Source organism: Pelophylax lessonae (assembly GCF_965119305.1).
Source record: "Pelophylax lessonae genome assembly, chromosome: 2".
NCBI lineage: Eukaryota > Metazoa > Chordata > Amphibia > Anura > Ranidae > Pelophylax > Pelophylax lessonae.
Window position 1 is genome coordinate 553,486,571 of NC_138769.1, and position 15,978 is coordinate 553,502,548.

At 44.6% G+C, this 15,978-nt stretch overlaps 1 protein-coding gene across 1 annotated transcript in view; it reads right to left on the reverse strand.

Moving 5' to 3' along the window:
• Positions 1–15,978, reverse strand: part of ADCY6 (adenylate cyclase 6) — a 370,168-nt gene that overhangs the window by 250,642 nt on the left and 103,548 nt on the right. Inside the window, exons 2-3 of the mRNA XM_082245102.1 lie at positions 11,651–11,812; positions 8,071–8,929 (exon numbers count right to left, since the gene is read on the reverse strand). Coding sequence (XP_082101228.1) covers positions 8,071–8,929; positions 11,651–11,812 — 1,021 coding nt within the window. The remainder of the gene's footprint in view (positions 1–8,070; positions 8,930–11,650; positions 11,813–15,978) is intronic.

Below are 15,978 nucleotides of genomic sequence, written 5' to 3' on the forward strand. Positions count from 1 at the left end.
GCAGACAAAAATCTGATGAGCAAGACTGGGCATGCTCAGAGAAGAAAAAACACACGGAAAGTAAACCAGCACATGACATCCCTTCTGAAGTAGATTTTTGTTGGCCGAGAAAATTCGTGTGCAGTCTAGGCACATTCCATCCAACAAAAAACCACTCTGGACAAAAGTCGGACGATCGGTCGGCCGATAATCGTTGCGTGTGTACGAGGCATAAGTTTGATTGACAGCAGCGGGAGTCAATGGCGCCAAATAGGAGGGAGAGTACTGGACAGCCAAAGGCACTCGTGGAAATTGCTGGATCGAGTGGGGGCTCAGGTATTACGGGGGCTAATGCATACTGAAGATTTTTTTTATGTTAAAGTGGTTGTAAACCAACTTAAAATACATTTACCTACAGGTAAGCCTATATTAAGGCTTACCTATAGGTGCTATAAATATTTGCTAAACTTGCACTGTTTAGGAGATATTTACAGTGCATGCAGCCGATGACATAATTGGCACAAGCGCTCTGAAGGAACGGTCACCCGTGCCGTTCCTTCAGAGCCCTGTGCCATGGGCGGCGGCTCCCGCGCGCATGCGCGGGAGTGAAGTAATCGCACCTTCGGCCAATCAGATAGCCGGAGGACGCGATCCAGGAAGCAGGACAGCCGAACATGTAGGCCGTCCTGTCGGCACTGAGGGGGCTTTGGTTTTAGGTAAGTACTGCATAATGAGCTAGTATGCGATGCATACTAGCTCATTATGCCTTTGTCTTTTTACAGGGTTTTTTTTCAGAGGGTTTACTTCCTCTTTAATGCATAGAATGCATTAAAGTATAACTAAATGCAAAGCTTTTTTTTTTTGTTTTGGATAGAGGGGAGAGGGATTAGAACACTTGTCACTTTTTATTGCTGTCTGTGCCCCCGGTAAGGAGATTTAGCTTTCCTACTTGTCCTGTTTACCGTTATCATTGAAAGTCCCAAATTTTGGGTTGTTCCCAGAAAAGTGTTAGAGGGGAAATCTTCCAATAGGTACACTAGTTCTGGTGAGCTGGGGGTTCCCAAGAAATTCCCTTAATTTGCAGGGATTTCTTATTCGGCTATGGGACAGGAAGTAAAAGGAAATTTCTGCAATGAGACACAGATGGCGAAAAAAATCCTGATAGGAGTTATAACCGTGCCTTGCTCTATCCAAAATGAAAAAGAAAAGTTTTGCCTTTAGTTCTAGTTTAAGATAAAAAACCTTCTGTCTTTACAACCACTTTAAGGTAAAAAAAAAAAAAAAAAACCTTAAACTTACCTGAGCCCGATGTCGATTCAACCTTGTGCCAAAAAGAGTGGGATCGCTGTTCTTTCTCTCTTTTCATTGGCTCAGACACAGCAGTGGAAGCCATTATTGTCTCCTGCTGTTGTCAATGACAGCCAGTTCACAGAGAAAGGGGGCAGGGCTGAGCCGCACTGTGTGCCCATTGCTATCAAGGAGGGAGGAGCCAGGATCAACTGCGAGTGACCCGAGAAGAGGAGGATTAGGGCTGCTCTGTGCAAAACTATTGCACAGAGCATTTTAACAGGTTTATTTAAGAAAAAAAGCTTTTCCCTAACAATCTCTTTAAGCCTAGTGTTCTAAAGATCTGAAAACCCCTTATAGTTGCCAGGCTGAAGAAGAACAACAAAACACGAGACATCCCTAAAGTGCTAGTTCACCTTTAAATAAAAAAGGTAAAGGTGACCCGAGGTTGAACATCCTAAAACCTACCCACCTACCTACCCAATCCCTTATGTACTAATCTCTGGGGCTGCTAATCTGCTGTCAGCACAGCCACTCCAATGTCTGGGAATTTGAAATCCCTGTCCTTTTCCATCTTCTCTGTCAGCACTTCCAGGACAGACCACATGGATTCAGATTGGTCAGTGCCGTCAACACTGACCGGGGTGGTGGGGAGGATGTCTAGTGTTAGTTCACCTTTACATTTAAAAAAAAAAAAAAGGTGAATACTTTATAAGGATGTCTCACATTGTACAGGCAGCTGGGATCCCATAGAAATGTTCTGTCTGCTGTTTAACTTCAAGCGCTGTGGGGGTTAATAGCTTGAAGTCTTCTGTGAAGCTGCAGCGAACAAGCTCCCAGTGGGAAAAAGTATTTTCCCAGGCTAGGTTCACACTTCTGCAGGTCAGGAACGTTCGCAAAAATCGAGTGCGTTTCTGACCCGCAGGCAAAAAACAGCTTTCGGGGTTGCCGTTTATTCTCGCCCATGTTTTTGCACATGAAACCTGATGGTGCTGCAGCACCATGCGATTCCTGGGTGGCACAATTAAAAAAAAAAAAAAAAGGGTCCAATTTCTGCAGGTAGAGCAGCTTAGCGCACATTCTTCTGTGAATGAGGGAAAGAATCCTGCGACTCTGACACTTCCCCATTCACAGATTGCGTTACAGGCGCACCCATTGAAGTCTGATGCATCTTTTTAGCATAGGGCGATTTCGTTGAACAAGTGTAAACAAGAACTAGAAAAAAAAAATGGGATTTGCCATTGTGAGGGTAGCAAGGCATAAGGAATCAAGCTAAAAAAAAAAGTGTGAATGAGGGCCAACCAAAATGCACTGCACTTCATGAAATGAAGGAGAGGATGTTTTTTTTTAATTTTTGTTAATAAATTGGCTTAACTATTTGGGCTTGGTGCGTTTACTAAATTTTAGCCAATATCAATATTGCTTTGGGCTGAATGTGATGGTGGTTTAAACAGGAAACATTGTTGTTAAGGAGGAAATGAAGGAGCTGCTATATGCAAATCGGAAACAAAATCTAATTGTTAAAAGTATAAACAGGAACTGCTTGGTAATGTATTCCATGTTCTTTGTATGTCAATTTGGAGTGCACCTTTCAAATTCTATCCTCGTCCCATCCATGTTATCGAGCTACTAGTTTGAAAGCAATGTCTTTACATGATCTAGCACAAATGTAGCAAAAAAATATGAAAATCATCTGTAAAGTTCATTCTTAGCAAAACCTGCCACATCTACATTACGGCAGGGCTCGACAAATCCCAAGCGCCAGGTCACAATTGCGACTAGAAATTGCTTCCTGGTGCCTAAGCTTTTGTCAGCCCATTCACTTGTTAGCACCAGGCACGATTAACTCCTAAAGCCGGTATCCCTCAGCCTATCATATGCTAGCACCATGAGTGTCACGCCCATTATCTCTCTGTCCAGTGGCCAAAAGCACGGAATTTCTTCCGTGCTTTTTTTTTCTGGACGGGTTCTGTCGGGCCACAGTTCTGGGTGCAGCTAGCAAGGCTGATCAGTTTCCCGAAGCCAGACTTCCAGCCCGTCACTCTGGCAAGCGGAGACAGAAAGGAGGGTTCTGGGAAGACAGCGGAGGAAGAGAGCGGAGAGGGGCGGACAGCATCTGCCAGTATAGTGACTTGTCTCCTGTATAGAGTGTGGTAGTGGCACACAAATACACGTGGGTAGCCATTAAGTGCAGGGCTCCTGTGTGAGGCGAGGATAGCCAAGCCCCCAGCCTTCTGCTCATCTCTCCCATCCTTTGCTGGGGCCCATTCACACCATGGAACTACAGAGGTCTGGGCAGACATTGTACAGTACAGTGTTTAGGGGCCCCAGCTGTTCTGTCATCCCCACCCCCCCATAAACTGTACTGTAGGTGGGTCTAGGTAGGAATACTGAAACTCGTGTGTACAGGATCATCCCTTTAACACCCCATGATGAGCGCGGGATCAGCAGAACCCCCATAGTGAGCGTGGGGATCAGCAGAACCCCCATGGTGAGGGTGGGGATCAGTGGAACCCCCATGATGAGGCGTGTATCAGGGGGGTCCCCATGGTGAGCATGGGGATCAGGGGGGTCCCCTGTGGTGAGCATGGGGATCACCCCCTATGACAGGGCTCGACAAAAAAAGCTGGCTCCTAACCTTTTTAGCTGGCTCCTAGATTCGAAGCAATATTGTCAAGCCCTGCATTACAGCATCACCTTACCTCCTAAAGGTACTTTTTTATTTAGGCCCCTTTCACACTTGTGCGACCTAAAAGTCACGTGATTTTGACTGGACTTGAAGTAATGCCTATGTCATTGGACCTCAAAACGCATTAAAATCAGCCCAAAGTAGTGCAGGGACTACTTTGAAGTCATTGCGACTTGAAGTTGTACAGATATGAACAGTACTCATTGGAAATCATGGAGTACAACTTGTCATGCGACTTTGCAGTCCCAAATCACAGGACAAGTCGCACAAGTGTGAAAGGGGCCTTAAGGAAAGTAAAGTATTTCTACAGTATAAGGACCTTTTCACATGAGAGGTCCGATTGGGTTCGGCTGTCCGTTTTTCATCCGAACCCGATTGGACCATCCATTCTCCTCTATGGGCAGTTGGATGTAAACAGACTTGTGTCCATTTACATTTGGCTACATCTGGGTTCGACAAAAAAAAAAAAAACACAAAAACCAGAAGGGGGTCAGTTGCCCTCCCTCTGGCTAGATTGAATCAGAGGGCAGCCGGGTGTAAACGAACAGCCGGTACGTTTACATTCCGCAACCGGCAGAGCAGAGCAGAATGTGTCTGTTTATGCAGAGCGGACACAGACCTGTCATCCAGCCACTCCACTCAGCTCAGCAGGGGATCAGCGGATAGATCCCCTGCTTCGAAAAACCAGATCCAGCGTGTGTAAAAGGGGCCTAATTCTACAATTAGGATAGTGTCAACATTCTGTTCTTAAAAGTACTAAATTCTCATATTTTTTATCATAATTAAATTTGTATTGAAAAAAAAATATATATGTTTATAGAAAAGTCCAGAAACACTTGAAATCTGTTGTCTACACAACCACAGCCTCTAGGTTCCTGAGCCTAGCCTCCCAGTACTTCCGATCGTGGAGTGCACACTCAACATATCCCATAATTCCAAGTGCCACTGCAGCCACAATGCATGCATGTCCCATCTAGTCCTCCCTGGCTGCATGGGCACAGTGTCACAGCGTCAGCTTGGAGTTTCTCCTAGGAGTGGAAAGACTCCATGGGTCCATTGGAGGCGACTTTGGATCGCTCAACTGAAAAGAGAGGTAGGCTTTTAAAGAGAAAGAGTTAGCACGCAGCTAATATATTTTTTTTTTGTGCCTTGAGGTCCTCTGTTAGCCCATTATTAGGTTGTTTCTATATCTTTTTTTTAAGTTGTGCTGGTTGCCAGGAATTAAAAAACACTGTGTACAGTTTTTATTACCTGGCAGTGTTGAACCAAATGTTAATAGAAGTTATCAGTGAAATACAAATTTTCCTCAGTAAAAACCAAGGAGAGGAAACATCAAAGACATACTATACAAAGCACCACAGCATGAGACTCATACAATACCATAACTGCCATGGGCTTGCTACAAGCGCACCCGATAAAAAGCTGTAATATGTACTGTAATACACACACACAAACTATGGCTGAGTATACACTTTAGATTTTTGATTTTCTTTTTTAACTCCACTTTAATATCCATGCCCAAGCCCCCGTTCCCATTGGAGCGACTCGTCATGTGATTTGACAGGTCAAACCGCGTGACAAGTCACATCCTATTGCTGGCAATCGCACTGTTCAAATCGGTGCAAGGCCGACTTTGCGGTGCCACGCCGATTTGAAAAAGGAGTACATGCACTACTTTTGGCAATTTAGGGTACAACTTAAATGGACAACTGTGCATGAAGCCACACAGATGTATTCCCAAAATCGCATTGAGATACAGCTTTGAAATTATGCGATTTCAAAGCCGCAGTCAATGTGAATGGGAGCTAAATCAAACAACAGATCAAACTGCACTAACTGATATAACATCCCCATATTAGACCAGCATGACATCAAGTCATATACAAGCTGTTGTTACCATGAACACTGTGTTTTTATAACTTATCTTACAGGAAAGTCTGTCTACACAATTAGGTGACAACATCAACTATATTAAAACATTGATAAAATTGATCATCAAGTCAAATACTTATTTACACTTACAGGATACAATTGCTCACAGACCAAAACAAGCACCAGTTCTATAGTCAATCGCTATTACTCATTACAGAACATTTTACTATAATTATTTTCTATTTTTACACATCATGCTTCTAGTACAAACCCTTTCATTAAAAAGCTATTGGAACACATACAGTGGAGTCAAATGATTTCATGGTCCAAGTAGTTCTGAAGTTATTATAGAACAAAACAAATCTGTTATTGTATAGTTAACAGAAAAAAAATAAAAACACACACACACACACACACACACAAACAAAACATTGGATTGCATGTGCCTCAAGCACTGGAAAGCAGAATGGACAGGTTGGAAATGTTTTTAGACATTGAGCTAATCAATCTGATCACTGATCTGACTGATTTGATCCCGATCAGTAAAGGCCCACTCCAGTAAAGCTTTGCAATTGAAAAACACACTGAAGAACACAGTTTATTTGCCAAGCAGCCTGCAGTTTTAATCTGGCAGCCATCTTTTCCATCGGGCTGCCCTGTGAGCTACAGTCCCGAATCTGGAGACTGTAAAAAAGTGCCATTGTGTTCCACAGTTACAATTCTTTCCAGCTCTGCACACTCTCAGATGTCATTGCAGCCTTGTCTTTGTGGACCAGACTAAAAGTTTGGTTGTACAGCATCATATAACAAAAGATCGAGGGGCAACCAGGGAACAAGAATAAACCTATTTGCATGGTTATCATATAGGATAGCTATTTACTTGTCATTTAACCTGCACACCAAACAAAAGTAATATGGCCATGAGTCAGGACAAACTATGGGATGCCAGGAATTAAGGCTTCCACTTTTTGCAACCTCTCAAGTTGGACCTTTGAGGTGCTGCTATGCTTTAAAGGTTTAAAGTGAATGTAAATCCCATTCATTAAATTTGACCTGGGCACATATATCTGTAGTGTTTACTTATCTCTCTTCAAAGCCCTAAGTCCCGTGTCTTTCTGCTGCTTCCTTCCTCTATTATTTGCATGATAACGTCTGACAAGTTTTCCTACACAGGAGATAAAAGCAGCTTGAAATTTGTGTCTGGGTGGGTGTATAGAGATAGATTAGCAGAGAGCACAGCTCTGCAAGTTTCTTCCTTCCTCTGCCTATGTGGAAGGTGAGGGGGGGGGGTACCTTTCCTCCAATCAGCTGTCACACAGTATATGCCAAGATGCCACAGCCAGTCCTGGAACAGGATGAAAAAGTTCTAACACAATGTTCACTTTTTAAACAATGTAGAAAGCTGAAGACAGCAGATATATAAATAAAACGTATGTAGGGAGATTTGTTTCATCTCTGTTTATTATCTGAGACTGTTCACCTCACTTGGTATATGTGAGGGTTTACATCTACTTTAAATCTTTACAGAAAATAAAAATTGCTGTTGCAGTTTAAAACCCCACAGCAGCCTTATAGTTTATCCAACACCCTGGTCACTTTTGGTAGGTATCTTTGTCCAACACCCTGGTCACTTTTGGTGGGTATCTAGGTTCTACATGTGAATGTGAATGTGAATGACCCCCCCCCCCCCCAAAAAAAAAAAAAATAATAAACTTTTGAAATGAATAAAAGGATTTATATACTGAATACTAATCTCATACCGTTATAAAAATATATACAGCATGATATAATGGCAAAATAACACATCCACACACATGCCAAAAGCACAGTCCAGGTTATATTCCTGTCAAACAAAGAAAGCTAAGTGCTAAAAGTAACATGGTTAAATTCACCCATGTACTTTCTAAAGACTGCAATTCACTTTCACCACAGCAAAATTATCACAATCTTAAAATTTAGAATGCGACTCTCCTCCAGAGCATTTTCTGCTCTTCAGATAATACTGAAACTCATGATGACTTGAGTCTTGTATTTTTGCACTAGAGATGGGTACATATTAACATAGCATCATTATAAGTACTAACATAAGAGAAAAAAAAAATAAGAGATGCACCCCCATAACAAGTCGCTTTCCATCAGTTATCTTTCTAGTGCTTGAAAGGAAAGAAGGAATCTGACTTGATGCTCCTTCTCCACTTTCACAAACTATTGTGAACTTTGACATAAGGGATGGGAGATCTTACCTGTTTCCAGAGAAAGGCGTCATCGACGTTTAGCCTCCAAGATATGATGAAATGCAGAGAGGACAGGATGACTCCACTTAGTACTGCCGCCCGCATGCGTACAGGAAGCAATGTGTAGATGATGTAAATGAAAAAAACACTCCACCAGATTCCTTCAGAGGCACTACGTGGGGTGACCATAAAGACCCCAAGAATTTGTACTGCAAACAGGACGGCAATAACTAGATAACTGACAATCCACATGTAGTCTTGGTGAAAGCCATTACGATTGCAGATAACCATGACTGACAGAAATGAAGTCATGGCAATAGCAAGTACACAAACATAAGGTATCCGGAGCTCCCCATGAGTGCAATGAAAAATCAACATAACCAGACAGACCAGTACCAGGGCCCCCATCAGCATAGTTAGACTGCTCTGGTTCATCTGGAAGAAATAGCGTTGGTACAGCCGTTCCAGTTTGGCAGACTGAAATTTCTTTGACTGGAACACTTGTAGGAACCTAGTCCAGCACTCTTTGGGTGTCAGGTGGTGCTCTCCCTCCTCCATGCCCACTGCTTCCATTGAACCTGTTTTGGAGCCCTTGACTTCCCCGTCCTCAAAACCAAGAGCAACAGATTTGAGGCCCAGGTCACCACCCACTCCTTTCTTTCCGTAATGGTCCTCTTGCCAAGTGCAACGGAGGCTAAAGTTGTTGCGACTGTTGCGCTCCATCTCAGGGTCTTGTAGGCAGCTCATGTAACGGGGACCACACAAAGATGTGTTTTTGCGCTTGCCCTTCTTTCCATTGCGCTCCCCCCATGCCGTCTTGCGCTCATCCACTTTGGGAACCAAGATACCACTAAACCACGACATTTTGCTGTGAAACCAAATGAGACTCGTGAGAAAAACTGGCAATTTTAATTTGGTAGCATCATATTTGGAAGAAATAGTGGAAGACAATTTGGCTAGTGCATCATATAACATAATTGGGTTAATTTTACGAAAACGAAAAAGTGCTAAATCTGGTGCAACTCTGCATGGTAGCCAATCAACTTCTAACTTCAGCTTGTTCAATTAAGGATTGACAAAAAAAAAATGGAAGCCGATTGGTTTTTATACAGAGCTGCACCAGATTTTGCACTCTCCAGTTTTAGCAAACCAACCCCTTGGACTATCGCTTTGATATATTTATTGGTCTTAAAATAACTGGTGTGAACAGTTTGAGAATATGGATAAGTAGTTTTCATTAAAAAAAAAAAACCCCACACACCAGTTATTGTCAGTCAACTCCAATAGCATTTAAAACTTCAGTCACCTGACTAAATAAAAATGTTCATCATTGTGTAAGGCTGTGTGAATTTAGCTTACTGCCAAGGTACTAACAAAACAGGAGTTTATTAAGACCAATACAAAAAATGGATTTTTGTAAGAACTTACCGTAAAATCCTTTTCTCTTAAGCTCATTGACAGACGTAGTCTTCTTGATTCTCAAGAGCTGGGTTATGTTGTCTCCGCAGGAGTAGGACTAGGCAGAATGACAAAACGTTCTGGCTCCACCCTAGGGGGCAGTCCCTGAGGGTATATCCTCCCTCTCTCTGCTACAGGGAATCAGTTCTGTTTAAAGCAGTACAGAGAAATTAACCCAACCCAACTCAATGATAGAGGGGCGGGTACTACGTCTGTCAATGAGCTTAAGAGAAAAGGATTTTACGGTAAGTTCTTACAAAAATCCATTTTTCTCTATCGCTCATTGACAGACGTAGTCTTCTTGATTCTCAAGAGCTGGGACATCCAGAAGCAGTGCCACAAATGAGGGGTGGGATTGACAAAATCAAATCCAATCTAGTAGGCCCAACCGGTGCCAAACTAGAAGTTTTAAAGGCTCATTATAAACAAAGAATGAGACTAAAGAAAAAAATTTTCCAACGGAAAAAAACCCTCGAGGTAGACCACTGGTCTCCTCAAATTGCGGCCTGCAAAACCTTGCGGCCAAATGAGGCATCAGACGATGCCATTACATCAATTTTATAATGTTTAGAGAAGGTATGCACCGACGACCAGGTAGCCGCCTTGCACACCTGGACCACTGACGCCTGATGGCGAAAAGCCCATGACGCACTAAGCTCTTGAACCAAGTCCACTTCCCACAAACACATGCTGTATTACAAGGGGGACTTGTAAGTGTCAGATATATACTGACCATATATGGAGGGGCCCATAATATATACTGCCTCATAAATGAGGAAAAAAAGGGAACGTTTTACTCACCATACCGAACCGACAGGCACCCTCTCTTCATAATACCCTCTCCACCGAAGTGGGGGTTTGTGGACGCCTCGACTCTCTGGTCCTGGTGTCCAAGCGAGCTTTTAACTCGCAAAGTCAGTCCCTTTACTGGGACTCCGTCGCGGCCGACTCAGCGCACTGGTCTGCACGCGCTTTTAGGCAGAGACCGGGGTGACCACTGGATTCACATCCAGCCCGTCGCCCGGCCCCGCATACTTACTTGAATATGTCGCGGCCGACCAAGCGCAATGCCTGGTCTGCACGCGCTCGTAGGCCGGCTGGGGTGACCACAAGTGTCGCCCAGTCCGGCATCTTTGCTTGAAGATCTCACAGGAAAAAACCACTGGAGAAAACTACCTAAAAAAATGTCTTTTTCTTAAGAAAAAAAAAAGTCTTGCCAGGACCAAAAGATCCCAGCAAGGAACTTAGGTCCTTACTCCTGACTAGACAGAAAAAAACTGATTCCCTGTAGCAGAGAGAGGGAGGATATACCCTCAGGGACTGCCCCCTAGGGTGGAGCCAGAACGTTTTGTCATTCTGCCTAGTCCTACTCCTGCGGAGACAACATAACCCAGCTCTTGAGAATCAAGAAGACTACGTCTGTCAATGAGCGATAGAGAAATTGGCATTCACAAACAGACAGAGTGCCTGTCTTTGTACGCTGTTTAGCAGGATGGTTTGTTTGCTTCAACTAACCCCTCCTCTTTCCACCTTTTACTGTTTGCCAAGGACACTGTCAGTTTTACAGCTGACTGGCTACTTCCAACCACTGACAGTTGGCAGAGTCTAATGGGGAAGGCGAGGTACTAGTTCCCCAACAAGTACACTCTTTCCTTGTGCTGGACAGCAGGCAGATTGTCTATTTAATCTGCCCACTGCCTGCTTTTAATCGAAAAGGGAGCAAATTTGATAGGGAACTAGAGTCCCTGAATCCACATCAGGCTCTACGTACCCAGCTACGAAACTGCTCAGCCGCGGTACTGTCTCGTCAGTGCTACAGTGCATCTTTCTATGAACAACACCTGCATTTCCACCATTTTTACTGAGACCCATTTTCACAGGCTTCCCCAAAGGAACTGGGCAAGTATGGAAGCTGCCATTGTGGACCTCCTATAAATCCTTTTGGTCTTCACTGTCATGTTAGCCCAGTGGCTTTAGAACTCACAGAAACAAGCATGCAAAATATGAAAGTAAAAAATATGGAAATCAATAATAGTTTAGGTAAAAATAATAGACATTCTCAAAAATACCTCATCAGGATTTTCATAAAAAAACATAAAAAATGTCCTGCACTGCTTTGAAATAAACATACCTCTCCTGACTGTGTGGTGGTAGCTTCCCAGAAGCTCCTGGCTGGGTGGGTGATACACGACATTTATTCCGACGGGTGGAGAGGTGGGGGGTGACCTCTGCGTTCAAGCTGGCTAATTCAATCACATTAGGAGGGAGATCAGGAGAGATTTCAATTGGGCACCTGAGAGAAACAAATAAAAGCAATGTCAAATAATAGCCTACTATATAAAAACACACAGGTAAGTATTTGAGTTCACGTTTTACAAAAGTTCTAGATGCACCCCACATATGTTGAATTTAATACAGGGGTCTTCAAAACTATGGCCCTCCAGTTGTTCAGGAACTACAATTCCCATCATGCCTAGTCATGTCTGTGAACGTCAGAGTTTCACAATTCCTCATGGGATGTGTAGTTCCATAACAGCTGGAGGACCGTAGTTTGAGGATCCCTGATTTAATAGGATGACAAATGGCTGTGCTGTTTAAGAATCTGAATAGTTACAATAGGAAATGTAAAGTAGACACTGACAAATTTGGTTAACGATTATACCTGGGAACACAGAAAACCCATGAAATTTCGTTTTTTTAATGTGTGTGTTTGGAAAAGGGGGGCATAAACTACAAACTGATATTTGTAAAATAGGTTTTGCTTACATTCATTATTAATTGTAAACTTTTCTCAGGGATATACGAGTTTACATTAAAGTAAATGGATTTTTGTAAGATCTTACCGTAAAATCCTTTTCTCTTAAGCTCATTGACAGACGTAGTCTTCTTGATTCTCAAGAGCTGGGTTATGTTGTCTCCGCAGGAGTAGGACTAGGCAGAAAGACAAAACGTTCTGGCTCCACCTTAGGGGCAGTCCCTGAGGGTATATCCTCCCTCTCTCTGCTACAGGGAATCAGTTCTGTTTTAAAGCAGTACAGAGAATTTAACCCAACCCAACTCAATGATAGAGGGGCGGGTACTACGTCTGTCAATGAGCTTAAGAGAAAAGGATTTTACGGTAAGATCTTACAAAAATCCATTTTTCTCTATCGCTCATTGACAGACGTAGTCTTCTTGATTCTCAAGAGCTGGGACATCCAGAAGCAGTGCCACAAATGAGGGGTGGGATTGACAAAATCAAATCCAATCTAGAAGGCCCAACTGGTGCCAAACTAGAAGTTTTAAAGGCTCATTATAAACAAAGAATGAGACTAAAGAAAAATTTTCCAACGGAAAAAACCCTCGAGGTAGACCACTGGTCTCCTCAAATTGCGGCCTGCAAAACCTTGCGGCCAAACGAGGCATCAGACGATGCCATTACATCAACTTTATAATGTTTAGTAAAGGTATGCACCGACAACCAGGTAGCCGCCTTGCACACCTGGACCACTGACGCCTGATGGCGAAAGGCCCATGACGCACTAAGTGCCCGAGTGGAGTGCGCCTTAACAGGGAACGGGGGCTCCCGACCCTTAATAGAATAAGCCTGTACTACCGTCTGTCTGATCCATCTGGAAATGGTCGCGGCAGATGCAGGCAACCCCTTTTTGGGTCCATCTGGGATCACAAAAAGTGAATCCGTCTTGCGAAACGAGTCTGTCGTTTTCAAGTATACCCTGATCGCCCGGACCACATCCAAGGAGTGTAAAGCAAACTCCCGAGGTTGACTGGGCTTAGGACACAGGGAAGGTAATACAATTTCTTCATTCAGATGAAATTCTGAAACCACTTTTGGTAGGAAGGATGGATTCGGACGAAGAACCACCTTATCTCTATGAACCACCAGATATGGTGAACGACAAGATAATGCGGCCAGTTCTGACACCCTGCGTGCAGAAGTAATAGCCACCAAGAAGGCCACCTTCTGGGACAACGTGGGTAGAGGAATCTCCCTAATATCTTCAAAGGGAGGTTTCTGAAGAACCGACAACACTAAATTAAGATCCCAGGGGGGTAACGGCGCGTGCACTGGCGGAGCCAGATGTCGCACCCCCTGGATGAAATTCCGCACCAAGGAATGAGTAGCCAAAGGCTTCTGAAAGAAGATGGCTAATGCTGAGACCTGACCCTTGATAGTACTCAAGGCCAGTTTCTGCTCAACCCCTTGTTGCAGAAAAGCCAATATTCGACTAATCGAATAAGACCGAGGATGGAACCCCAAAGGTTCACACCATGCAATGTAGGACTTCCATGTGCGATGATAAATCTTTCTGGAAGTCGCTTTCCTTGCTTCAACTAGAGTAGGAATAACTGAAGCTGACAAACCTTTGTCCTTCAGCACCTGGGTCTCAATAGCCAGGCCGTTAAAGCCAGCGATCGTAAAGCAGGATGGAAGATCGGTCCCTGAGACAGTAGATCCTCCCTGAGAGGAAGTCTCCACGGGACGTCCGCCACCAGTCTGACCATGTCGGCGTACCAAGCTCGACGAGGCCAGTCCGGAGCTACCAGGATAACTGGAATTCCTTCCTCCTCTATCCTGCGAAGAAGTCTTGGCAGTAACGCGAGAGGAGGGAAGGCATATATTAGCTGGTATTGCCCCCACGGGGCGATCAGTGCGTCTGCGGTTTCTGCTAGAGGATCGCGGGAGCGAGCCACGAATCTCTGAACTTTCCTGTTGAATCGTGATGCCAACAGATCCACATCCGGGGTGCCCCACCGTAGGCACAACTGGTGGAAAACGTCTGGATGGAGGGACCATTCCCCCTGATCCAGGGTCTGACGGCTGAGATAATCTGCCTGCCAATTCTCCACCCCCGGAATGAACACCGCAGAGATTGCTGGAACAAATCGTTCCGCCCAGCGAAGAATGCAAGCCACTTCTTTGGCCGCTCGGACACTCTTGGTGCCCCCCTGGTGATTGACATAAGCCACGGCCGTGGCATTGTCCGACTGGATCCGAACCGGGCTGCCCTGGAGCTGCTCGGTCCAGTGAATCAGACAAAGTCTGATCGCTCTCAGTTCCAATACATTTATCGGTAACCTGGATTCTTCCGGGGACCAAAGTCCCTGGACAGATAACTGACCGAGAATTCCTCCCCATCCGGATAGACTGGCATCCGTGGTCACTATCGTCCAATATATTGGCAGAAATGACTTTCCCTGGCTGAGCATCGGAGACCGAAGCCACCAGACCAGAGACTCTCTGGTCTGTTTGCTCAATCGGATCTGATTGTCCAGGGATTCCGGATTCCGATTCCATCTGAGAAGAATCTCTTGCTGAAGAATTCGGGTATGGGACTGGGCAAATGGGACTGCTTCGAATGAAGCCACCATCAACCCCAGAACCCTCATGCAAGTCCGAAGGGAAGACCAGCTGTTGGACAGTAACAACTGGACTGCTGATTGAATCTTTCGGAGTTTCCCTACCGGAAGAAAAACTGTTGTCCTGACTGTGTCTAGAATTAGACCCAGATATACGAGCCTCTGGGTGGGAACCAGAAATGACTTTTGCTGGTTCACCAGCCACCCGAATTCCTGTAAAGAAATCATAGTAATTTCTATGTTTTGTAGCAAGGTCTGAGGAGACTCTGCATGAAGCAGAAGATCGTCTAGGTAACCAAGGATCGATATACCTCTTTGGCGCAGAAGTGCCAACATTGGGGCCAACACCTTTGTGAAGACCCGCGGAGCCGTGGCGAGACCGAAAGGTAACGCCACAAACTGATAGTGGTTCTCCTCTACGGAAAAGCGTAGAAACCGCTGATGTCCTGCGAAAATGGGAATGTGAAGATAGGCGTCCTTGATGTTTATGGACGCTAGGACATCCCCTGGATGCAGGAAGGCTGCTACCGTGCGAATGGACTCCATTCTGAATCTTCTTATGTTGACGAAAGAATTGAGTGCTCTTAAGTCCAGAATTGGACGCACTTTGCCCTCTTTCCTGGGTATTGTAAACAGGTTTGAATAAAACCCTTGAAACCGTTCTGTCCAAGGAACGTGGACTACCACTCCTTGTTGTAGTAAATCTGTGACTGCTCTCCGCAGATCTTCTAAACGATCTGAGGATAGTCGGATATTGGAAGGGAAGAATCGCGCCGGTGGGAGAGATCGAAACCCTGACCTTATGACTTCGCAAACCCATTTGTCCGGGATTCTGGAAAGCCATGGATCCGGGAACCGGCGAAGACGTCCCCCCACCCCAGTTATGGGTGGGGGCGCACCTTCAGGCTTTGGATGGTTTATCTTCAGGTCTGGAGGGGGCGGGCTTTTGCTTGCCCGACCAACGACCCCTGACGCCTCCTGCAGGAGCTTTGGAGGACTTAGTTTTTTCACCCGCGGGAAGAAAAAACCTCTTGTGAGCAGAAAAAGAAGGCCCTCGTCTTTGACGAGTTCCTCTACCTTTAAAATTTTGCGGTAAAA